The sequence below is a fragment of the Gavia stellata genome, chromosome 2 (assembly GCF_030936135.1).
Source record: "Gavia stellata isolate bGavSte3 chromosome 2, bGavSte3.hap2, whole genome shotgun sequence".
Taxonomy (NCBI): domain Eukaryota; kingdom Metazoa; phylum Chordata; class Aves; order Gaviiformes; family Gaviidae; genus Gavia; species Gavia stellata.
Window position 1 is genome coordinate 26585478 of NC_082595.1, and position 26183 is coordinate 26611660.

General features: G+C 41.3%; 1 protein-coding gene across 1 annotated transcript; it reads left to right on the top strand.

The window, feature by feature from the left end:
• Positions 1 to 313: 313 nt before the first annotated feature.
• On the top strand, positions 314 to 25275 carry OPN3 (opsin 3). Its single transcript, XM_059835546.1, has 4 exons — positions 314 to 665; positions 19203 to 19522; positions 21437 to 21688; positions 24701 to 25275. Exons 1-4 carry the CDS (start codon positions 314 to 316, stop codon positions 24962 to 24964), a joined length of 1188 nt encoding a protein of 395 aa, XP_059691529.1. The 3' UTR covers positions 24965 to 25275.
• The last annotated feature ends 908 nt before the right edge of the window (positions 25276 to 26183 follow it).

Sequence of the window (26183 nt, forward strand, 5' to 3'; positions counted from 1 at the left end):
GCTGCTCAGCGCAGCAAGCGAGAGGGCGAGGTGAGGTATTTGTTGAGAAGGAGCTATGCTGGCGGTAAGAAGGCGCTTACAGGGTTTCTGCCGCCGGGAGCAGCGCCCTGACCGCCCGGCAGGGGCAGGGCCCACCCTAGGGCGGGCAAGGGCGAAGCCACCCGAGGGCGCGCCCTCCGTGGGCGGGAAGGCGGAGGGGGCTCCTCCTCCTCCTGCCCTCATTCGCCGTCTGTGATGGGGCTAGGAGCCGACGGAGAGGCTTAGCCCTGCTCCGGCCGGGCCGCGGCGGGCTATGAGCGGCGAGCCATGAGCCATGCACTCGGGGAACAGCACGGGCACGACAAGCCGCACGGAGCCGGCGGCAGCGGAGCAGGAGGTGCCGGGCGAGCGGCCCCTCTTCAGCGCCGGCACTTACGAGCTGCTGGCGCTGCTTGTCGCCACCATCGGCGTGATGGGCTTGTGCAACAACTTGCTGGTGCTGGTGCTCTACTACAAATTCAAGCGGCTCCGCACGCCCACGAACCTCTTCCTCGTCAACATCAGCCTCAGCGACCTGCTGGTGTCCGTCTTCGGCGTCAGCCTTACCTTCATGTCCTGCCTGAGGAGCCGCTGGGTGTGGGACGCCGCCGGCTGCGTCTGGGACGGCTTCAGCAACAGCCTCTTCGGTGGGTGATGGGGCCACGGTCGCCTCCTGTCCCGCCGGGTCCCTCCCCTCGGCTGCCCTCGCTCTCCTCGCCTGCTTTCCCCGGGGGTCCCGCGCCCTGTCCCCCCTCCCCAGCTGTCCCCGACCGTCACCTCCTCCCCTCCCCCAAGCGACCGCCGCGTCCCTCACAGCTTCGTCCCAAGAGTTTCTTCTCTTGATCAGCCCTTCGTCCCGTTTCGGTTAGCGCCGCCCCGGCAGGGCGGGAGGAGGCGCTCTCCCTGCCGGGGCAGCCGGGACCCGGCGGGCGGGCGTGGGGCGGTGCGGCGGCTCGCCGGCCTTGGGGGTCCCCCTCCCGGCGGCGCCGCGCGGCAGAGTTTCGGTAAGAAAGTCAACAGCGCTGAGGACAACGATCCGGAGCAAACAGTAAATTCGTCAGGAATCTTTCTCGGCCTCCCGCCCTTGCCGGTGGGACGGGAAACTTAGGGGAAAAGACAGCAGCATTGTTAAAGGGGGTCTACGAACAGACCGAGTGTTGCGCTGACTTCATGAGCGTAAAAGACTGTATTTTATATGAGGAAACGCTGCGATCTGTGGGTAAGGAGCACCTACGACTCTGGTTGTAGGGTCAGCGTTGTCCCGCCTCGGTGTAACAGATGGAAACCTGGCTGCGTCCTGTGGCAGTGCTCCCCAGCCCCCAAGGGGTGCAGCCTCCCCGGTGTCCGGACTTGTCCGTCCATAGAGCGTGTGGCACTGCCTTGAATTTCTTTGTCCATATGTGAAATTCAAATACTATCTTTCAGTCATAACAGTTGATTTTTGGGAAACCACTGATTCCCATGAAAAGAGGTTTTCAGCACTGCAGAAAGGAGTACTTCCGCTATTTCCATTTTCAAAACCTGTAAGCTCTTTACTGTTTTCTTTCCTGAAATTCATACACACCCTTTACAGAAGTCTGCAGAAGAATAGGTTGCAGTCCAGCTATGTACGTGCAGTCTGTTAAACGGAATATGGCTTTGTTTTTACTGATAAAGGATGCTGCAAAAGAACAGCATTGTGTTTCTAATAGTGAAAGTAAGTGTTTGGCTAATCAGTAACCAAATCTAAAGCTCATGTTGCATCCTTTCTTCTGGCAGAGGTGTATAAATTAGAGGTGGATCACAGTGCACCCGTGCAATGTGTATGCACTGAAAATTGGCTTTAATAAGGCAAATTCAAGTCTTTAATAAGCTTTGTAGCTTTCCTGCATAATCTTTGTTTCACATGGCACTATAGTCTGCCTTCGGTGGGCTGCTGGGACAAAGGTGCATGGTTGCTCATGATTGCTTTGACCGCTGCTGCATGGTGCAGCAAGAATCTTATGTCTTGGAAGCTGTGGTGGATGCAGGGTGTAGTTAGCCATGTGTGCAAGGTTTGGTATTGGATGATTTCTGTGGTGCACAGCTCTCAGACATTTGTTTGCTAGTGTTAGCAGGGGAAGTACTAGAGAACCTAGTTAACATAAGGCTGTCTACATCACTCAGGCAGTTCAAGTATTTGAGAAACTCGAGTGTCTGCCAACCAGATTCTGCCAGGCAGCTGAACATTAAGCTTAGACAGGAGAAGGGAAGTATAGTTCTGTTCCTATCTTTATCCCTTAGTATATTATACTTACTATTTTTTTATGAAGGCATTTTCCATATAGGGTCAAAAAAATAAGATGCATAGTAGGGGTAATGTTAAAAATCAAACTATAATAATCTCTTACCATCTTCCAAAGATAGAACAAATAGAAACAATGAGGTATAAATTGGCAAGCAAATTGCTTGACCACACAGGATCTTCTAATTTCTATTTATTTTGGGGTGTGCTACATAATTTGTCGCTATAAATATTTTCAGTGTTGATGCTTTCCTGCATCCCTTTCTTTGGGAACAAATTTATTAAATAAATGTAAGCAAAGTCATGTGCCTTATCTACAGAGTAGTCAAGCTAGCATCACTGGTTTGCAAAATTACATCTCCCTGTGCTTGATCACATTATCTTCCTCTTCCATAGTGTGTTTCAGTGGGAAGAATTTTTTTATGATGTATTAGAAAAGTGTGGTCATGTGTGTAGTCTGTCACATGGAAGTGGAGAGTAAATGCACAACTTAATGTTCAGGAATATCTGATGCCTGAATTTACTTTGTTCAGCTGCCACATAAAGTAATAGAAAATATTTAACTTGGCTATTTTAATTTGATACTAACCTAATAAAGGTATGTGTAATCCTAAGCTTTGGTTTTGTACATGGTATTGTTTTTATATTCTCAGATGGAAATAGATTGTTCTTTTCTGTTTGTGAAGATAAGTGGTTCCTCACCTAACTGAGTAGAATAGCAGGGGCATGTCAATACTGAGAGGAAAAAAAAATTATGCCCTGCAGGTAGCATCACACTGTTTGCCATCTGGACTATTGCCACCACAGCTTCTATTTTCATTTTGTAATATGTCTATGAAGAGAGCAGTAATTTGAAGGGTTTTGTTTCTTTTTTTTTTTCTGGTGGTCGTGAAGATACTGATTGAAGATTTCATTCAGAGTAACTAGGTATTATATTTATAAATACACTTCTCTTGTATATAAAAGCCCAACTCAGCTATTTCCGTGATGGGGGTGGTGGTGGGGAAGTTAATGTAATGAATTCTTGTATATGTATTACCTAGCAGTGCTTCTTAAAGAATAACACTCCTCCCCCCCCCCACCCCCCCCCACCCCATCCCCTGAGGAACTTTTGGGAATAAAAATTACATTCATTGATCACAAGACATACAAAATTGGCAACTTTTAAAAGTGAAGTTCTCAGTAACGAAGCAGAGTAGTTACAGCTTTGCAGTTTCAATTGCTCAGTAAACCAGAGTGACCTAGTAAAGACATTTCTAGAATAAAGTGGTGGTAGTTCTGATACCATGCATATGGAGTCTATTAAATCATAACAGATGCTGTGAGGTTACTTTACTCCTGTGGATATGTGCTGGGATTGGACTCAGTCCAGCTCATTTTACATTAGATGACCAAAACCTGTTTATTTACAGCTATGCAATTACATTCTTGAGTACGAACTTGGACATTGCTATGTGAGCTTTTTATACCAGCCCTTCAGGTCCAAAGGCTGTTCAATCTTAAGTTCAAATAAGAGAATCCTTATGTAATTTTTTTTCTTGGAAGAACAGCCCCTAAGCCCCAATACTTGGTGTAAACTGTCTTCTGTGTTTGACCTATAAGTGAGAGGTTCCTCTGATGGAAAACAAGCTTGGAACATGTGATTAAAGCTGCTTTTTTAAAAAATATGATTTTCACTTTAAATTCTGAGTTAATTCTCAGTAAGTTTTAAAAATTGGATTCTTTCCAATTGCTGTAGTTAATAATCAGGAATCACTTTGAAGATCATGATCATGCAGCTTTATTTTAAATTGTCATATGTGTTCTTATAAGGTTTTTTCTCATACTATTTTGAAAGCCAAGATCAAGGTATTTCTGTGTTACTCTTAAGAATGTCAATATGATTTCAATACATAGGTGGAATGTGTGCTTAAAATAAACTGGTAGCATCTACATTTTCAGAAATCTTTGTTACATAATGTTGACAACTTTTTTCCCCCCCACAACAACGAAGAGGACTCTCTCTACACTTCTCCTATGGATTTTGGATTGGAAAATCTGAAAATTTACTTTGTAAAAGTGCTTCTCATTTTACCAGCCAGTCTAGCAGTTTGGAGGTATGTGAGATCCAGAACAGACTGTAAGCAGATGTTCACGTTCTGAAACTTTTCAGTTGAGAAGGTGGCAACAGAACTACAGATTGTCTGTCTAGGAATAAATGGCTATTTTTTGTGTTCCTTGCAATAGTCTACTTCTGCATTATCGTAACTTTATCATTAGGCAAGCCCATGTAGTAATATCTGCTTCTTGTGTTGTGTTGTACAGCTCGGAACTTGCTGTTTGTGCTACTGCTGGCTATTTTTTTCTGGAACTTTCATTGAGCCTTTAAAATGTGCAGAGATCTGCTTGCTACAGTACAAAACTGATCATTTTGACTACTGAACATCAGTCCTTGTCACACAAGTAACAATCCCAATTTTCTTTTACTCATTAGATTCTGAAATCAAGATATGGTTTAGGTACATATGTCTTCACAACAGAGGCCATGGAAAGAGCTTCTCTTTGCTATTACAAAGCCATTCTTAGCACTCCATATACTAGTGTGGGGAAAATGGCATAGATCAGATTACTAACTGACAAGTCTTAGTCTAAGCTTCGATGACGTGGTTGTCTGTCTTAGACAGTAATCCCCATTTAACTTAGTTATACTGAGTTCCAGTATTTATTTTTAACAGGTGATGTACCTTGGTGGAATATGGTAGCTACTTTCAATTATTTAAACCATGAGGGTCACCTTTCCATGGAGGTATGCAGTCAACTCTGTGCTGGTCCCACTGAGTCTGCCACCCTCTCCTTATGTAAAAGCTTGTAACTCTTTCCCCTGTCTGTAGTCAACCAAGCTGCAAATAGTAGAGATCTGTGTAATCTCTTTATCTGCTTTAGTAACACAACTCATACCTTGCTGTCTATCACTGAGAGCATAGGGTTTTGGGTATAATTGCTAAAGACACCTGGCAGCTAAACATACCCAAATGTCTTCATTAACAGACATGGATACCCTCTTACCTGAAGCAGTAACTTGTTTAATTGTGGAATACTAGCTCAGGGCATGATAAACTTTATCTGCATCCTCAGACTTGTCACAAACAGGCAAACATGATTTTTAAAAATTACAGTGGCTGTTGCAGAACTTGATACGTGCAAGAGAAGTTTGTATCCTGACAATCCACAGGCAGTGGATGTCTGTTTTAATGCCTTCTGTATGTAGGAATAGGCCCTGAGGATTCAGAAGTAAGATAGTCTGATCATGTGGAACATACATATGTACCTCTCAAGCATAAATCATTTCAGCTACAAGTAATGGCAACTACACCATGTGCCAGTAGTGTTCTTCTAACAGTTTCTGATATGTTTAATTGAACAAGGGAAGAAAGGAGTGGAAAAACTGGTTGATAACAGGAATGGTCATGCACCAAAATCATGTATCTGAGGCAGTCTCTTGACAAAGCTTGCATAGTAAGGGTGTACTCTGGGGTAGGCTTTATATTATTAAACCTTAATTGTTTGTGATTGAAAGGCTAGTGTTACTGAAGTGTGATTAGAGACCTCTGTCCTTCCGAACTGTAAGCTGTTCTTGTAAGAGTAAATAAACACTGCTAGCTCCTAATGTCAAATTAATTGGAAGTATTATGACCCTTCTGGACAAGTCACCATTGGTATTCAGCAGCTAGATCTTGATGAGCTACCAAGTAAATGTTGAGATCCAGGTGTATACTTTCTTCCAGTAATGTGAACTGGAGGATGGGAAAACTTGTAAGCAGTTTTACAGACTGTACTTTCCTGTGCAAAGCTGCAGCGTGTACAGCTGCGGTTATTTTATTTATTTGTTTTAAGGCAAGCTGATTTCTCCCCTCCCCATTCTTACACACACACATAATACTGAAGTAAGGATTAATTGTCAGAGACTGTCCTGTGGACCTGGCTTCAGTTACAGCCTATTTTAAAACAAAGCAAAAACATTTATCTGTATGTAATTGTTAGCTGCTTCATCTAAGGCTCTTCTCTGCACACTGAAAGAATGGTGCCCTGTGCCACCCTCTTGCATTACCAATGTATGTTATATGCACTGATTTAATCTCACTAAAAGCGTTTTCTATGGTTACTCGGCAGACAGTTTTAGTATCTTATGTTACAGACAGCTGGAGACTTAATCAGCATGCTTTCAGCTTTAGCAGTTTTTTTTTAAAGTGAATTAATCACTTGCAGGGTAGAATATGGAAGAGGTGATGAATTCCACTGTAGTTTTATAGGAAAGGTGTATATAAAATATATTTGAAGTCTATTGTGTCTAGGAGAAGTGATTTTCATCTACCTAGATTTAACTGCGGATGCTAAGATTTGTTGAAAAATTAGAAGTGATATAGCTGTTGCCTAAAACATATTGTAACACCTAATTGCTGAATTCAGATAGACTGGCTGTATATTTTGTAATACAAAACTACAGAGTGCCATAGCACCTTGTCTTGCCATGGACAAGAAGTTGCTTCTACTAAATTGCTGCTGTCTAGCTTTTCAAATGTGAAGGAGGTGAGGAGGGATTGCAGAAGAGTGACTTTCCCCTCTTATTAGGTATGCAAAATAGAAATTCAGCACTTGGATGTAGGTCAAGGATTAACTGATGTAGAAAATAATGTCCTTTGACAGAAGTCATGGTCTGTCTCAGAGTTGAATCTCAGTTGCTACATTATGCTATAGTTGCTCTGTAAAGATGCTGGGTCTTCAGGAATACATATCTGATACCCCCTCTGTCCCAATTACAAGCTATGCTTTCAAGGGCAGTATGACAAGCCATGCAAGGAAGTTGTATATTGCATGGAGAGGGCAGAAGCAATTGCGGTTGTTTAGAACTAGTTGAAACTAACACTTCTGTTCTGAAGGCCTTGTAATATTTTTGTTCTAATTAAGGATTATAAAGTCAGAATACACACATCACATGGGACAATGCACGGCAACTCAGATGTAATTCTCAGTCTTCTCCATGATGACCTACACTGTGCAGCTTAAGTATTTTAATGATATATACAGACTAATATGACTCCTGGAAAATCCCAGAGTACAGAATAAATAATTATCACATATGAGACATAATCGAATCTACACCAAATGCAGTATTTCAGTAGGAAAACAATAAAAAATGGCAAAAATGAGAATTTTCTTTCAAAAAAACCCCAAACAGCAAGAAAAAGGTTATCATTCCTCCCTGATTCTGAGTGGCTGGCTACTGGAGAAGAGGAAGGGTTGCAACATAGAAATTGCATGCTAGTGGCTTAAACAAGAAGATGCTTTTCTTTTGCTACATTTGACCGATGCAGCGTAAATGGGAATGACCCCATTGATGCTAGGGTAATTGCTCAGGCTTAAATCAGAGCTAAAACTAGCATCTGTAGTTCCTAAACACAGAGTGTTTATGTTTATAATCAGTACTTACAGATAGGAGTATTCTCCTGAGATGAAAATCTATAGATCAGACAAGCATTATCTGTAAACACTGAGCAGTCAAATCTTTCAGAAAGAATCAGGAAGACTGATTTGCTAGTACAGTAAATCAGCTCTCAGAATCTTGGGCCTTAGTCTTGAGTCAAAATACATAGATCTCAAGAAGCCTTAAGCATAAAAAAATTTGTTTCAGGTAAAAACTAAAAATTGTTTTGAAATGCATATTTTTGCTAAGAGTCAAAGTAATGAATTCCCATATTTACCTCTCCCTTGCTCGAAAAAAAAAGTACAGGTTCTCGTTTCAGGAGCTAATATCCAAACAATAACCTTAATGGCTTTCTGTAACAGACTTTTTTTTTAATCAACACACATTTCATCATATTAAAATACGCAATTCAGAATGAAACCTAAATCATTTCCAGAAAACCTGCTGGGGGAGGGGGAAGTAAAATTCAGTGCTTTCCTCTGCACTAGGCCACAAAAACTGAATGGTACATGGAAAATGGAGCCATCCACATGCATAAAACATATGAGATAGTTGGAAGCAGTGCAAGAGCGTGCATATTGTGAATATGTAGTGGGCTAGAAACGGTAAGGTTCTTCCTGGTGAGAACTGCCACCAAAGTGTATGGCATTATGCAAAGCACTGCATTTCTGTGGGTACAGCACAAGAAGCCTTGCATCTGTGAGCTCTTGGCAAATCTCTGCCAAGACTTGAATTAACTCAAGTAACACTGTTATATTCTGTGGTTACAATGGGCATTGTTACCTGCTGTTTACCAGACAACCAAAACAGACTCAAAATCAATGCATTGGGGGGTAGGGGAGAGAAGATGGAGTCTTTCTCTTTAATTGATAATGGCTTGAAACAAAAGATTCATGGGTGCTTCACAGGGGTGGTAATAAGACAATTTGTTGAAAGGACTGGCACCAGAAAGTGGCATGTAGCAGTACTGACATATCTCAACTGACATATGTATTAGATGCTTCAAGATTTATTATCCCTGGACGAATGGGCTGTCTTCTCACTTCTTTAATGGTAGCTGTGACTTGAGATCCTTTATGGTCACAGTTCTGCCTTTCAATTTGATTTCTGAGCATGAAAAGAAGAAAACCAGTAGTTGTACTTGCTACTGCCATGTATTCCCATCCTCTCCCACCAAAACATGTGATATGAAAGAATGTGTTCATAGGCAGCAGGACTGAAAAAGAAATGCCAAAGATGGAGGAATATAGAGGATGAGACAGGCTTATGTGTGTAAGTGGGGAAATATGGCAGGGTTGGCTCTGAAAACAGACTTAAGAGAATCTTTGAGAGAGTGAAAAATATTCTACTTATAGGAGATTTTTTGTGTGTGTGTGTCTACTCTAGGTAACACTATATGTAGGGTTCCTTTTTTTTTTTTTTATTCCTGCCATATCAGATACATTTTGGGAGTCAGCTCCTACTGCTGCATAAGGGTATGGCTCCACTCGGAAAGTGCCTGCTCAGCGCTATGGGGGGATTGTGGAATCAGGCCAGACATGTTACATACCTGAAGGATATTCCATCTGCTTATCATGTGAAATACCCAGGACCTAGCCTTGCATGATCCATACAGAGTGTCACATATGAAAGAGACCCTGAAGTCTGCTGACTTAGCCAGGATAAAGCTAAATGTCAGATGCATGCAACCATTCATCATGAGATAACATTGAGGACAACACACAACCACCACCTTCCCCTTCCTCCCCTGCCTCAGAGAGCCTCAACCTCACTGGATATGGAGTCTCATAAATTGCTTAATTTCATAGAATGATACCATCAATACTAGGGATAGTTACCACAGTGTCGCCAGGTACATGCTCAGCAGCCTCTGTGCTTTATTTTGCATGTGAGTAGTTAAAGAACACTTACACCTGTTCTTTAGTGTTAAAGTTCTGGGATTGTTTTGAAGCTTGACATCGCAGCTAGAGTCAAGATGGAGAAATCAATGTTAAGAATTAATCCATACTAGGGGTGGAGGATAAATCTGTGTTTTGCTCCATGAAATCCATAACAAGAAGGTTATATTTTTCACTCTTGTTAGTAAGTTGTTTTCAACACTTGTCTGTAGTGTGGAATTCCAGTTGCTAATACAAATTAAAACATTTTTTTTCTTTTACTTCTGTTTTAACCTGAATTAGCTAACTCAGGTTAGCATCATGAATTTTTCATTTTTTTTTTTTTACAGAAGCAAACTTTCAAGTTTCTTTGTAATTTTTGATCTAAATATGCAACTATGACTGGAAGTAGAGAAATTAATACCGTACCACTACTGCTCAAATTTGCCTAGAAGTTCAATTAGTAGGCAAAAGAAGGGTGTAGCAAGTAAGACCATATTTTCCTCTAATTTAAATATGAATCTGTCATCCAAACTAAATTATGATCATTATGGAGGCTTGCATAGTTTTTGAAAATCAAGGTCACTATAGGTGTATGGTATATCTAATTGTTTTTAAATAGAGGTTATGCCAAGAAGGCTTAATGACCACAGAAAAAGCAGTGAATTTTTAATGCTCAGCATAGATATCCCATCAGATCCACCAAACGCATCATATTTCAGATGTACGTCTTACTGAGATGAATTTAATAGGTTTTTCAGAACCACAAATGACCAGTGCTTTTGATTGCTTTGTACACAATCCTGCATTTAAGCCACTTAACTGTGATCATCTAACCATTCCCTCCATCCTTTCTGACATAAGCATTTAGTGTTAATATTGGGCAAAGATATGGAACTGTGAACTGGCCATAAAGAGTGACCTGTTAGGATGCAAGATAAACTTTAAGATAAAACAATGTTTTAAAAGAAGAAACCACTAACAGTGGAAAGATGATTGAAAGAGCTTGAAGTGAAGCCTAATACAGAAAAGGAAGATCTTCAGAATGAAATAATTCTGAAAACTTTGGGTTAAAATCCAAAGTGAATAATGGATGAAGTCCTTATGTACAGAGGCTCCATTAATGTTTAATATGAATTTTGCTTGAATGAAGGCTTCAGGATTCACTTGTGAACTCCTTGCAGTGAACCACAATAAACTTCACTCAGCGTTCTCTATAGCTTCATTGATATTCGCTGGGAAAAATCTGGACAATAAGCAAATATGCACTACCTCTAACGAAACTATGATGCAAAGGTGAATTTTTATGTATTTGTTTCAAGCTTTAACTGTGTATCTGAAACTCCTTTTACCCTTATCCACTAGTTATCTTATGGAACAAAATACATCAATCTAGAGGATTAGCTTTTATAGAAATAATTTTGATGTAACACCTTTGGCTTCAAGGGCAAACTGATAAGCATGTACATTGCAAGTTTATTTGATAGTTATTATTGATTCAGAAACTTATTTTCTTTGAAGATGGAAAGTCTGATTAAAGACTGACTTCAGGACCTCTGCAAATACATCTGCTAGGGGCAGGAATTTATTAGAAGCAGGCTCTTTAAGAAATGAGCCCTTAAATCCGTTTGTGGGCCACTTCAAAATGAACAGCTTCTTACTGAACCCTTTGAACTATGCATCTAGATAGGTCATGTGAAAAGCTCTGGTGTATGTCATTAAAGCTATGAATTATATGTAGATTTAACAATTACTCTGTAGCTGCATCTTTAGATGTCGTATTTGTTGGCTATTTTTTTATTTGCATTAATAGGTTAATAGAGCAGATTTAATAAAATCCTAGATTACGATGGGAAAAAAAGTAACTGACAAAATCTCAAAAGGAAATGCAACTCTTTCATTTGTTAATCATTTGTTGATCTGCTCGAGGGTAGGAAGGCTCTGCAGAGGGATCTGGACAGGCTGGATCGATGGGCTGAGGCCAATTATATGAGGTTCAACAAGGCCAAGTGCTGGGTCCTGCACTTTGGTTGCAACAGCCCCATAAATTCTACAGGCTTGGGGATGAGTGGCTGGAAAGCTGCCCAGCAGAAAAGGACCTGGGGGTGTTGGTCAACAGCCGGCTGAAGATGAGCCAGCAGTGTGCCCAGGTGGCCAAGAAGGCCAAGGGCATCCTGGCCTGTATCAGAAATAGTGTGGCCAGCAGGAGTAGGGAGGTGATCGTGCCCCTGTACTCGGCGCTGGTGAGGCCGCACCTCAAATACTGTGTTCAGTTTTGGGCCCCTCACTACAAGAAGGATGTTGAGGTGCTGGAGTGTGTCCAGAGAAGGGCGACGAAGCTGGTGAGGGGTCTGGAGCACAAGTCTTATGAGGAGCGGCTGAGGGAACTGGGGTTGTTCAGCCTGGAGAAGAGGAGGCTGAGGGGAGACCTTATTGCTTTCTTTCCTGAAAGGAGGTTGCAGAGAGGTGGGTGTTGGTCTCTTCTCCCAAGTGACTAGCGACAGGACAAGAGGAAATGGCCTCAAGTTGCACCAGGGGAGGTTCAGGCTGGATATTAGGAAAAATTTCTTTCCTGAGAGAGTGGTGAAGCATTGGAACAGGCTGCCCAGGGAAGTGGTGGAGTCACCCTCACTGGAGGTGTTCAAGGAATGTGTGGATGAGGCATTCTGAGACATGGTTTAATGGGCATGGTGGTGTTGCCTGATGGTTGGACTTGATGATCTTACAGGTCTTTTCCAACCTTAGTGATTCTTTGATTCTGTGATTCTGTGATAACCAAGAGCTGTAAAGTTCCAGCAGTACTCTCTAGGGTGTTGAATATGTCATAAATGCTGCTTGAAACCATCCCTTGACATCAGAGCTGATCTCCAAGTGAATTAATTTCACCTACCAAAATGTATAAACTCTTGCCTTCTGCACTTGTCATTTAATTATTATGTCCTCATTTGAGAAGAAATTTTCCATCATTGGGATCAGTGCAGCAGAGGTACAGGTAATTACCCAAATAATATATAAGTAACTCATTAATTTTTTTTTATTTTGTCTTGTGTAGAAATTTGTTCAGAACTTGACAGTGGAAAAAACTTGACATATGGAAAAAACCTGCAGACTGACAAAATGCATGTTGCACACTGACTGTGGCACGTTGAGTTTGAACAGACTTTTTCAGGATTTTTGCCACTTTGAGTATTATTAGTTCATATCATTACATGTGGAGGTGGCAGGCATATTCCAGCTCTTGCTACTTAGAGTTGTAGGAGATGCTTGGGCATTTTCTGCTTTTATGGCTTTGCAGCTTAATAATGGAATTTGTTGCCACAAAGTGCGCACACAGAATAGCTGAAATTCCCAGTAATTGGGAAACTCAAATAACATATAAGGTTTCCAGTTGTCGCTGCAGATCAGTCACAGATATGAAAGTCAATTCATGCTTTAATGGTCTGTCCAGGAGGCTATTCTAATTACATGAGCTAATCTGTGCTGCTGCCTTCCCAAAGGTTTTGTTAGAAATATCAAATGTGCTTTGGTTGCATATTGATGCAGAACGGAAAAGATGCATAAGGCGGGGGGGGGAATTTCAATTGTTTTCTGTTCTAGTCTTGCCCTTGCCTGTACTGAAGTCCTGTTAATAAACAAGGACGTCCCCCGCCCCCCAGTGCAAAACTGCACCTTATGATCCACTGACTTTTAGTGGAACATAAGCTCCTAAGTAATTTTGACAGTTTTGAAGATTCTACCTTTTGACAATTTTTTTACACTTTAGATTTAGGAATAAAAGAAATAGTTGAAACTTTTACAAGCTGGAAAACTGTTGTCAAGAATTACAGTCATTATTTCTACCAAAAGCAAGAGCTCCTCGGTTTGTGGTATAACCAGGAGTTGTGCAGCTGCTTGTATTTTGAGGGCTTAAGCAACTTGTGGTAATAACAATTGACACTTTGAAATCACAGGCTTAACCTTCAAATTACACAGACTTTACACAGTAAAATCAAAATAACAAGTTTTATCTTGTACAGATTTTTGCAAGCTTTATTTCTTTTTCAAAAAAAGGCATCAAATCATACAGCACACTAATGAAGATATTAATAGAATCATAGAATACCAGGTTGGAAGGGACCTCAAGGATCATCTGGTTCAACCTTTCTTGGCAAAAGCACGGTCTAGACAAGATGGCCCAGCACCGTGTCCAGCTGAATCTTAAGTGTCCAATGTTGGGGAATCCACCACTTCCTCGGGGAGATTATTCCAATGGCTGATTGTTCTCATTGTGAAAAATTTTCCTTTTGTGTCTAATTGGAATATCCCTGGGAGTAACTTAGAATCATAGAATCACAGAATCATCTAGGTTGGAAAAGACCTTTAAGATCATCAGTTGTACCCATTACCACTTGCCTTTTCCATGTGACTCCTTGTAAAAAGGGAGTCTCCACCTTCTTTGTAGCCACCCTTTAAATACTGGAACATGGTGATAAGGTCTCCCCTAGGCTTTCTTTTCTCAAAGCTGGACAAAACCCAGTTCTCTCAGCCTTTCCTCATATGACAGGCTTCCCAGTCCTTTGATCATCTTTGCGGCCCTTCTCTGGACCCTCTCCAGCCTGTCTGCATCTTTTTTGCATAGCGGGGACCAAAACTGAACACAGAATTTCAGGTGTAGCCCGACAAGCGCTGAGTAGGGTGGGATGATGACTTCTTTATCTCTGCTGGTGGTGCCCTTGTTTATGCAACCCAGCATCCTGTTGGCTTGCTTTGCTGCAGCAGTACCCTGTTCACTCATACTGAGCTGCTTGTCCACCAGAACCCCCAGGCCCCTTTCCACAGAGCTGCTCCCCAGCCAGGTAGATCCCAGCCTGTGCTGCACTCCTGGATTATATTTTCTGAGGTGCAAGAGTTTACATCTGTCCTTTTTGAACTTCATAAGGTTTTTGTTAGCCCACTCTTCCAGCCTGTCCAGGTCTTCCTGCAGGGTGGCTCTCCCTCCCGAAGTATCCAATTCCCCGCCTAGTTTGGTAACATCAGCAAACTTCATCAGGGTACACTCAATCCCATCGTTCAGATCACTTATGAAGACATTAAACAGCGTTGGGCCCAATATCAATCCCTGGGGGACCCCACTTGTCACAGGTTGCCTGTTTGAAAAGCAGCTATTTGCCACCACCCTCTGGGTGCAGCCTGTCAGCCAGTTCCTCACCCACCGCACAGATCACTAAACCATAACACATCAGTTTCTCTAGGAGGAGGCTGTGGGAAACTGTAACAAAAGCCTTGGAGAAATCCAGGTAGACAATACCTACTGCTCGCCCCACATGAACTGAGCAGGTTACTTTGTCATAGAAGGAGATCAGGTTTGTCAAGCACAACTTGCCCTTGGTGAATCCGTGCTGGCTTTTCCCAATCACGTGCTTCATTTGACTTGTGATAGCCCCCAGGAGGACTCGTTCCATAACTTTCCCAGGGACTGAAGTAAGACTGATGGGCCTGTAATTTCCTGGATCCTCCTTTAAGCCCTTTTTGTAGTTGGGGGTGCCATTAGTCGTCTTCCAGTCTTCTGGGATGTCCCCCAATCTCCATGGTTTCTCAAAGATTATGGAGAGCGGCCTAACAACAATGTCAGCCAGCTCTCTTAACACCTTCGGGTGGATATTGTCAGGGCCCATTGATTTGTAGGGGTCATGCTCTTCTAATAGTTCACATACCAACTCTTCCTTCACTGACGGTGGGTCTGTGTTTGCATCAACCTGGTTTTTTGTTCCCAAGGCCTGGGATTAATGTCAAGTGTATGGAAACAGTTCTAAAAAAGACCAACTACTAGACTCTTATGGAGTAATGGGTGTTTAACTTAAGTCATGAGAGTTACTCTATAGAATTTCTGTATTAAAAAGATGGACAATCAAATTTACAACTCTAACAAATCTATTTGCATTCTATGGGAGTATAGTAGTATTTCATATACCTTCTGTTCATACTTTTTTTTTGAGGAGAGACCAAAAGAAGCAGTGCAATCTTAGAGACTCCTGTAAGTTAAATAGCTTCTGAAATGCTGTTGACACTACTTGGAAGTTGTTCCTCTGGCTATTTCTGTTCCACTCGCAATGTCCAAATGCTGAGAGATGCTGCCTGTAGTTCAATTCCTCTCATTCGTAGTTTTTTGGTAATCCCTCATCTGAGAATTAAAAGGTGCTTATGTACCCATTTAAAAACAGGTTTACTTAGATGCGATGCACACTCGCAAGATAGCTTCTACCTGTTGAACACACTGAAATTTTGTTTTCTTATGAATTCCTCTGTCATGTAGCCCACTGTAGAAGTAACAAGAACGACAAAACCCAAATGACTCTTAAACAGTGTTATCTGCAGCACCCTTCACCAGAATTAATGTGCTTTTCCCCTAGTTATGGACTTTATCTTTCTAATACACATTTTAAAACTCATCTCCTTAGGGCAGATCTCAGTATTCCTGTCCTTACAGGTATTTCTGCATGTCATCTACCACAAATAAACAGGCAGCCATAGCTCCACAGCACATGAGGGGCTTTTTTTGGACAAAATTCCCTACATTTTGTCTTATCCTGGGAAGGCATTTTGTTTCCAATTTCTATTTTGATGGTTAACTACTTCAACCTCTACTCTTACAGCTATGACTTTGTAGAGATCCTGCATCAAAGAGGAATTTACTGTAATATGCTGTGACCTGCATTTCTTGCCTCCTGCCTGCATGCTACCAGACATTTCTTGAATACCAACAGAACAGGGATTTGCATTTCACTACCCACTGCCCAATGGGCTAACCAAGGTTCCTTTTACAGTTCAGGTAGAAAACTCAATTATCGCTTTAAAGAGCACTAGTTTCAGACTGAAAGGGGCTTGATCAAATCTGTTTAAAGATCTATGTGTAAGTATGAATTTTTAGAGATACTGAGTTTCCAATGACTTTCTTGAGAATGTCAGGGACTCAGTAAATTATTGCTTCTGAACACCTGTACTTTCAACCAAGTGTGTGTGCTTTTGATTACTTTGTTGTGGTCAGAATTCAGTACTGATACATAAAAATCGATGGGGAAATACTAGGAGTACACAGGGACAATAGTAATTGAATACCATTGTAGGGAGAAGGAAGGTAAGCAAACTGAGCTTACAGTTGAGTGATGTGAATTTTCCTCCATAAACATGTCTGTGGATGATTTTAATAACCATGAAGTAAAATTTTGTAATTCCTAATCTTTGGGCACAGAGAAATGGGAGGGGAACTTCTTGTCTTACCTTGTGTTCAGGAAGTAGACTGCATTTGATTGTATAAAGTTATTTGCCTGACTAGTATAAGTGTAGAATAGTACCTATATAATTCTGTGATTATTTTCTAATTCCTGCGAAGATCTTGCTTAGATTTACATTCTTCAATGCATTTTCAGCATGTTAGGCCCTGAAAAAGGGCATGGACTTCCTATCAACTTAATTAAAAAAACAAACAACCAACCTACCAAACCTTAAGTCTTTTGGAAACACTCTAATCCACATTTGCTAGTCTAATTTCTCTTTCAAGCCATGAAAACGAAATTCTATAGCAATGACTCATACAAGATAAAAACCCCACAAAACTATACAAAACTTAACTGTGAAAGCAGCATGCCTTGCCTTCTGCATGCCCAGCAATATCTACTTCTCTTTGTGATGAAGGTTTAAAGATAACACTGGCAAAACATGTAGATATTAAAAAAAAAAAAAAAAATTCATTGTTTCATTTTGAAGAGAGCCATGACAAGAATGTGCAACATTTTCCTTTAGAGTGGGGAATCCTTTAAGTTAATCAAGAAAGCTTTCTAAACTCATTACCTGTAAAAAGGGGATCCTCTAATACTTGCAGGATAAAGTAACTTTCTTAGATATCTTAAAGCATATACTGCTCTGAGATACTGGGTTAATAATACGCTGGTTTTGCTGTTGAATGCCTTGACACAGAGGCTGTGTCTTGCTCTAGATTTTGTTATTCTTAGTTGTCTTCCTAAAATCCATGTTTCTGGTGCTTGAGTGTGCTATTGTTAATTTGTCTTCCTTAAATGCTTATCTATTTTTCAAAGTGAGATCAGATATCTGTGATAACCTTTGAAGATTTTTACTGGATATAATGGGTTATTCTCTCTTTGGCAGTGAAATCTGCATGTTTAACCTTCACACAGCTATATAAACCATGTTATGACAAATATGAATGTACATGAAAAAAATGAAATGCTGTGCTTATACGTGACAAAATACTTGTGCTTTGTATTAGATAAAATGTACACAAATTTAGACACAATATTTGTATAATCTCACAGAGTGCTGTGAAATACACCCTTTTGTTGTTTAAGAGGCTGCATATATGAGCTTGTGTAGTGGGGCTGAGGTGGACAGAAAAGGAAGAGAGTGCACAAATTATTGAAATGAAGACTGATATTTTTATGATAGCAGCAAGATAGGAAAGGACACTCGAAATAACCCAATGTCTTCCAGATGGGACTCATTCAGCAACGTAACACTTTGCTTTCCTGGTTGTTCTTTTGAATGCAAAGACTTCCAGGAAATCTTGAAAGACGTTGGAATTCTCCTAGTCATTTTATTCACATTAAAGGTGCATATTTATGCTTTCAGTTGTTGAAGGCTTTCTTTGACTGCAGTCTCAAGTCTGAATTCCCTAGGCTCCAACAGATTTTGTTATTGCTGATTATCGCATTTTTATGTGACAGCTTTTTCCTTAAAAAGGAACAACACAAAACCCAAAAAACCCAACACCCCCCAAATCCCACAATTGCCAACAAACAAAAATCCTTGGAGCATGATCTCTCACTTAATGAAGTAATGCTTAGGAAGAACTATTAGCTATGTGCTGGAGTGTGTCCAGAGAAGGGCGGCAAAGCTGGTGAGGGGTCTGGAGTACAAGTCTTGTGAGGAGCAGCTGAGGGAACTGGGGTTGTTCAGTCTGGAGAAGAGGAGGCTGAGGGGAGACCTCATTGCTCTCTGCAACTACCTGAAAGGGGGTTGCAGAGAGGTGGGTGTTGGCCTCTTCTCCCAAGAGACGAGTGACAGGACAAGAGGAAATGGCCTCAAGTTGTGCCAGGGGAGGTTCAGGCTGGATATTAGGACAAATTTCTTTCCTGAGAGAGTGGTGAAACACTGGAACAGGCTGCCCAGGGAAGTGGTGGAGTCACCCTCACTGGAAGCGTTCAAGGAACGTGTGGACGAGGCATTATGGGACATAGTTTAATGGGCATGGTGGTGTTAGTTGATGGTTGGACTTGATGATCTTACAGGTCTTTTCGAACCTTAGTGATTCTGTCATTCGTCTCTTTTTGCCTTGTCCTACTTCTTGGCCATTGTACATTATGGGTCAGATGCCAGCACCCTACTCTGAGTAGTTCTGAAGTTAGTGATACTGTTTGAGTTAGTGAGTAATGGGGTGTCACCCAAAAAGCTTATTGGTGTTAGATTCATAATATGAGCTAGCTAATTTTGAGTTAACCTGCTAGCAAAGGAAACATTTATCAAGAGGACTTCAGTCCAGTTTGGAATGTTTATGAGTGATTTAATTGATTTTTCTTTATTTTTCTTACAGGAATTGTTTCAATTATGACTCTCACTGTTCTTGCCTATGAACGCTACATTCGAGTAGTCCATGCAAAAGTGATTGACTTCTCTTGGTCTTGGCGAGCTATCACATACATCTGGCTTTACTCATTAGCCTGGACTGGAGCACCTCTTTTGGGCTGGAACAGATACACACTGGAAATTCATGGATTAGGTTGCTCAGTGGACTGGAAGTCAAAAGACCCCAATGATACCTCCTTTGTGCTCCTTTTTTTCCTTGGCTGTCTGGTAGCACCTGTTGGGATTATGGCCTATTGCTATGGCCATATTCTATATGCAGTAAGAATGGTAAGTTAATTCAAGTAAGACTTCTCTTAATGTAATATTTTCAGTGAAAAATGTTGATGCTGTATATTAAGCTTGGATCAGAGCCTAAATTTGCACTCTCACTTCCTATTCCAACTTTCAAATGTTTAATGTTCATCTGTGTCAAACACCACTAGAAAGGATGTAGGGTTAGAGGAGAACCAACCTAGAGCTACCGAGGTCTGTTTTTTGTGTAGTTTTACTGGGAGGCAGGTTAGGGAACTGCTCATGCTCACTAATCCACATCAGATCCTCCCTTGAAAAAGGGGGAAAAGAAAACTCTGCAGTTCTCCTGCTGAAAGAACTCTCTCTCCTCCCTACCACTCTTGAGAAGATAACCTTCAAGTGAAGAGAAGATAACTCTTCAAAGTGGAGATTAAGCCCTGTTAAAACAGTTTTCCATGTTAAGGCAACCCATTTTAATTCAGTCCAGATCTTTAGTGTCAGAAAGTGTTTATGTTTCATATTCTGCAGGTAATTAGTCTGGACCCATTCAAGTTTGTCGTCACCAGTATTAGCACAATTCATAACTGTTAGAGCGAACGCTCACGTACATGTCCCATCTTTTCCTCATTTTATGACTCAGTCAGATAACACTGGGACTTGCTGCCTAGTATTCTGCTTTAAATAGAGATTTCATAATTTTAGGGTAACAAACTAAGTGGCAGAGCAGTACAGAGAAATCTATTTATGAACTTTTCTTCCTTCTAAACATTGTAGATGACACAAATCTACACGATTGTCTAACTAGTCAGACAAAGGACCACTAAATGTAAACTGAACTTGCTTATGCCAGTGGTTGAGGGCAAGCTAGTTTTCTAAAATACTTATCATAAATGCAGCATGTTTTGTTACATCACTGGATTTGCTGTTTTCCAGTAGATTTGCTATTCTATTTTTCCTCAGATTATATTTTTACACTTAATATACACAATAAAAGTCTGGGAAGCATGACATTCCTGCATGAGGTTCAACAAGGCCAAGTGCCGGGTCCTGCACTTGGGTCACAACAACCCCATGCAATGCTACAGGCTTGGGGAAGAGTGGCTGGAAAGCTCCCTGATGGAAGAGGACCTGGGGGTGTTGATTGACAGCCGGCTGAATATGAGCCAGCAGTGTGCCCAGGTGGCCAAGAAGACCAAGGGCATCCTGGCCTGTATCAGAAACAGCGTGGCCAGCAGGAGTGGCTGGTGCCCCTGTACTCGGCACTGGTGAGGCCGCACCTCGACTACTGTGTTCAGTTTTGGGCCCCTCACTACAAGAAGGACATTGAGGTGCTGGAGCGTGTCCAGAGAAGGGCGATGAAGCTGGTGAGGGGTCTGGAGCACAAGTCTTATGAGGAGTGGCTGAGGGAACTGGGGTTGTTCAGCCTGGAGAAGAGGAGGCTGAGGGGAGACCTTATTGCTCTCTGAAATTTCCTGAAAGGGGGTTGCAAAGAGGTGGGTGTTGGTCTCTTGTCCCAAGTGACTAGCGACAGGACAAGAGGAAATGGCCTCAAGTTGCACCAGGGGAGGTTTAGGCTGGATATTGGGAAAAATTTCTTTCCTGAGAGAGTGGTGAAACACTGAAATAAGCTGCGGAGGGAGGTGGTGGAGTCACCCTCACTGGAAGCGTTCAAGGAACGTGTGGACGAGGCATTGTGGGACATGGTTTAATGGGCATGGTGGTGTTAGTTGATGGTTGGACTTGATGATCTTACAGGTCTTTTCCAACCTTAGTGATTCTGTGATTCTGTAAACTTCCAGAAGAATTGTGGTTCACAAGATAATGTGTATAGTGTCTGTGCCTAAAAATAAATTAGCAAATTAGTTTATTTATAAATAAATGTGGAACTATTCCGTTTCAAGTAAAATATAGAGCTATTTTACTTTACCATTTTATCTCTTTCTTCTACAGCTTCATTGTGTGGAAGATTTCCAGACTGTTCAAGTGGTCAAACTTCTAAAATATGAAAAGAAGGTGGCTAAAATGTGTTTCTTAATGATCTCCACGTTCCTTATTTGTTGGATGCCCTATGCAGTGGTCTCCCTCCTGGTAACATATGGCTATAGCAACCTTGTAACTCCAACAGTAGCTATCATCCCATCTTTCTTTGCCAAGTCAAGCACTGCTTATAATCCAGTCATTTATATCTTTATGAGTAGAAAGGTAGGTACATTAAAGATTTTCCTCTTTGATCAATTAGTAGCCACTACCACAGTTGTGGAATTTAGATCTGATTTACTTTAATCTGTAAAGGTTAGATTTTTTAAAAAATTTGAGCAGCTAGGATAAATAGTAAAGATCTAGTAGAATTAAAATCCCTCATGGTGCTTAAAGTACTATCTTATCAGAAATTGGATTTTAAATGTCTGAATTCATACATGAGTACTCACATGAAAGGGAGGGGAAGGAGTGTCAAAATTTAAGTGTCTAGTTTTGACAGTTTATCCATGAAATGGATTACAACTAGAAAACCTCATCTGAATCATTCCCTTACCACAACAGAACTCCATCAGAGAAAATTCAGAATATCTGGTATCTGCTTTTTAGGAAGAAAAAACTTGCCTCTGACTTTTCCATTATGGCAACACAAGGATTGAACAACTCAGCATAGTATTTCAAATATTACAACAGTAACATTTCTCAGAGCTTTGTTGTATTCAAAGCCAGAATCTCATGTGGATGACAGTGAAATGTTTTTTGGAGACAAATTATATACTGTTAAGAAGACATACTTATCTGTGAGAAACAAGTTTTTATTTTTGTCTGCTTTTGTAGTCTTCATTATGAAAAGTAGACTGATGATTTAATGGTGGTAACTAGCTTATTTCAGTGCTTTACAGAGCAAAGAGAGAATGGAAGTATTTGGAGTTATCAGTGGCATGTCAAATACGTGGAAACTAGAAAACTATACATCTTTCTGTAAATCATCAGTACTGTGAAGATAACCACTGAATGCAGTTAAGCAGTATTGGTGAATTTATTTAGACATTAAAATAGCTTCACTATAACCCAGAACACTAACTGGAAGTGTAACATGCACATTGTAAACTTCTGAAACCAAGGTTGTATAGAGTTAAAGATATGTGGAGTTTAATAGAATCACTTGACAAAGGGTAAAAAACCATGAACGATTGCTAGAAGGACTTCCCTGGGTTTTCATTTCCTTTTAGCTTATTATAAGATGGAATTCTCTGTGATTTCCTACACTGGTTTGCAATTGCCATCAGCACCCTGGGCCAGCCTGTAGAACAAGGCAGCAAAGTCAGTGGGGCCAATCAGCCAGGTGGGCATCCAGGCAAAAGCTGCAGAGCAGCTCAGGCCAGGATAGAGGGCAAGGGTGAGCTTAAATGCTGTTCCTGAGTGAAGGCAGGAGGACCCCAATGTGGCATCTTGCAGTTCTTCCCCCACAGCTCATTTCACAGCAGGCTGATCCAAGGTTACGCAGCTACATGATATGAAAGCTGGCCTGGATATGGGGAGCTAACAACAATAATGTTCAAAAAGAGTAATTTTCAACAGGGTGATTTTTTTAATCCAGTGGCACTGACTCTGTACCTAGATGTCAGGCTGAGTAGTTTATCTGAAAAAGATTTTGTACATTCTGATACCCAGAAGCAAATCAAACTGGTACCAGGCACAATGCTAGTAAAGTCATAGCCAGGATAAGAACGAATCAGCTGAACACACTTATTGGAGATGCATTGTGAAGTACTTCTCATTCATCTCTAATGCCAGATTAAAACCAAACTGATAATATTTTTGCTTATCTTCTGTGTTATTTTGCCATCAGAAGGAATCCTTCTCTATAATACCCTTCTATCTGACCTGTTCTAACGTGCTTATGCCTTTTCACTTCCGTGCTACCTAGAGGTACCACATTATCTCTGAAATCGTCAAGGCCTCCACATGACCATTCTCTTGCACCAGATTGTCTTTCTCTGTCATTTTGTAACTTTCCAGGTACCCTTCCCAACAGGACCTATTGCCTCCCCTGTGTCAGAGGAGGATTAATTTCCTGTAACAAAACCTTGTTCCGAACTGGCATGTCAGAGAGCTTCTTGCATAACAGTTAGAAAAACAATGTCACTGGCTATGCAGGGTAATACAGAATAATCCTTAACACAGCTAAATAGAAGGCTGTTGAGAAAGATGGTCCTACTCCCTTCTCAGAGAAAAGGTGGGTTGTTTCCCTCCCCCACCCCATTTGTTGTTGTGGGGTTTTTTGGTTTGGTTTTGTTTTTTTAAGTCCTCTTCATACATTCCAAGCATGTCTTGTTATGAGTTATTAAAGAAGAGGAAGCTGCCCATTTATTTCTTGTAAAACCAGAGAATTTCCCCAAAGGATCATATTTGAACTTTAGGTGTGTGCAGCCATGGAGCTACTGAACAAGTGCACCCTTTAACCCCCACACCTGAATGCTTTGCTTTGTGAAGGGGAGACCATAATTGGAGCATTTAAAACAGCGCTACTACTGGAATTATCATTCTATATACTGATGCGAGCTTTCACTGAATACCTCGCATTATTTAGTCACAAGGCAGGACAGACTTCCTGTATCATAAGTGGCTTCTAGTTAGCTGAAAGACTTCTATTCCTTCCATATTTAATGGGAACATTTTAGTTCTGTGTTACCAACCATTGAAATTTCATTTTACATCTGTGATACTCAATGCTTTTGTTAAGTAACTTCAGGGTCTGGAATTTTAAAAGGAAGAAAACATCACTTTGTATCCCCTTCCTGCCCTTGTTCCTTCCCTCTGCATCCTCCTGTGAAGTGCTTCTGAGACTATTCTTCCCCCGCTGGATCATATGTGTGATTTTTGAATACAGGAACAATACCTATAGCACACTTTGGAGCCTAGACCTCTTGTTCTTTGCAGACTGTCAATTGCAGATCTTGCTGCTGGTAAAACGTTAAATTGCATTTCAGTGCCCTCTACTGGCTAGCTGATCCTGTTCAGCTCTTTGGCGTAGAGAAAAAAGTACCCACTAAAAAGCCACCATGTTTGTTACAGCACTGAAACTGACTTGGAACAAGGTGGAGATATGCAGAAATCTGTTACTTTGAGTCATTTACTGTACTGCTGTCTTCACTGGATCGTACACGATAGTGAACACTTAGGAAGTGAACACTTAGGAAGTTGTAACTTCATTCTATTTATTCTGACTTGCAGTTTCGACGATGCCTTTTGCAACTCCTGTGCTTTCGCCTGATGAGACTCCAGAGGACTGTGAAAGAGACACCAGCAACAGGGAATGACAAACCAATACGACCAATAGTTATGTCTCAGAAAGCAGGGGACAGGCCAAAGAAGAAAGTGACTTTCAGCTCTTCCTCTATCATTTTTATTATCACCAGTGATGACACTCAGAAAATAGATGACAACAGTAAACACGATGGGACAAAAGTAAATGTCATCCAAGTAAAGCCACTATAGGGATGAGTTAAAGAGACATGAGAATGCGATGGACTTCAGCCAGTAGACTGTTTAGATTGGAGACCAGTTTCAGCGGTGGTGTCTGTGGGCTGCCAAAGGAAACCACATTCTTAAGCTGTGAAATACTGAAGGGATTCTGCATCTTAAGCTCTGCAGGCAGTTTAGTTTTGGTCACAGTACTGAAATCTCTGCACCTGTGCCAAAATTGCTGATGGATGTCTTTACTCCGAATTTTCTTAAAGCATATTGTAGGATTGCCATTCAGGAGAACTTGGTCAGGCTGGAGGAATACGCTGACAGAAATGTTACAAAGTTCAACAAGGGCAAATGCAAAGTCCTGCATTTGGGAAGGTAGAACGATGCTGCAGTACAGCAGGCTGGGCCCTGGCTGCCTCGGATGCAGCCCTGCAGAAAAGGACATGGGGTCCTGTTGCTCAGTGAAGCAGGGCTCTTCAGGGTGATTCATAGTGGAAGGATCATAGACAACAAGCATGAACTGAAACAAGAGACATTTGGATGGGATATAAGGAAAAGCTTTTTCACCCTGAGGACAGCCAAGCAGTGGAACGAGTCAGATTAGAGATTTCCTGAGGTTCCTTCCAGCTTCAGTTATCCTGTGATCCCTGAACTGCCAGCATTCCCAGCACACAGAGTTATCAGGGAAGAAGGAGGAATGTTTGAAGTTGGCTGCAGTTTAGTTGGTCTGAATGGGTGCTTTGCAGGGTGAGGGGTGGGAAAAGTGATGTCGACAATGACTGGGGTTATGGTTAAACCAGAAGCCTCCACAAAGCTGTCCCCGTGTACCGAGCATTCTCTCGGTGCTACCTGGTAGGACCCTTGAGCTACATAGTGAAGAAAATCATGCAAATCAAAGCACCAATGAAAAAAGGCCAGTGAAAATGGAGAATTGGAATTTTTTTTTTGTTATGATATATACTTTATGCTGCTTTATCTTCTTTCCATTTATTCTGTACATGGACCAGGAGCGTCATCCTACATTAATCCTGAACCTGCTCTGGCAATCTGGTGAAAGTAACGGTTAGAGAAGCGCAGGGTAACTTTTGCCTAAGTTGCAGTGTGGGTAATGATTGTCCTACTTGGAGCTCAGTAAACAGAACAGATGATAGAGATTTTTATTTTTTTTCCCCTTCACCTTTGTAAGTGTTGCTGGTACGAAATGGCAACAGGATTCTGCCCCAGACACAGCTTCCTGTCAGAA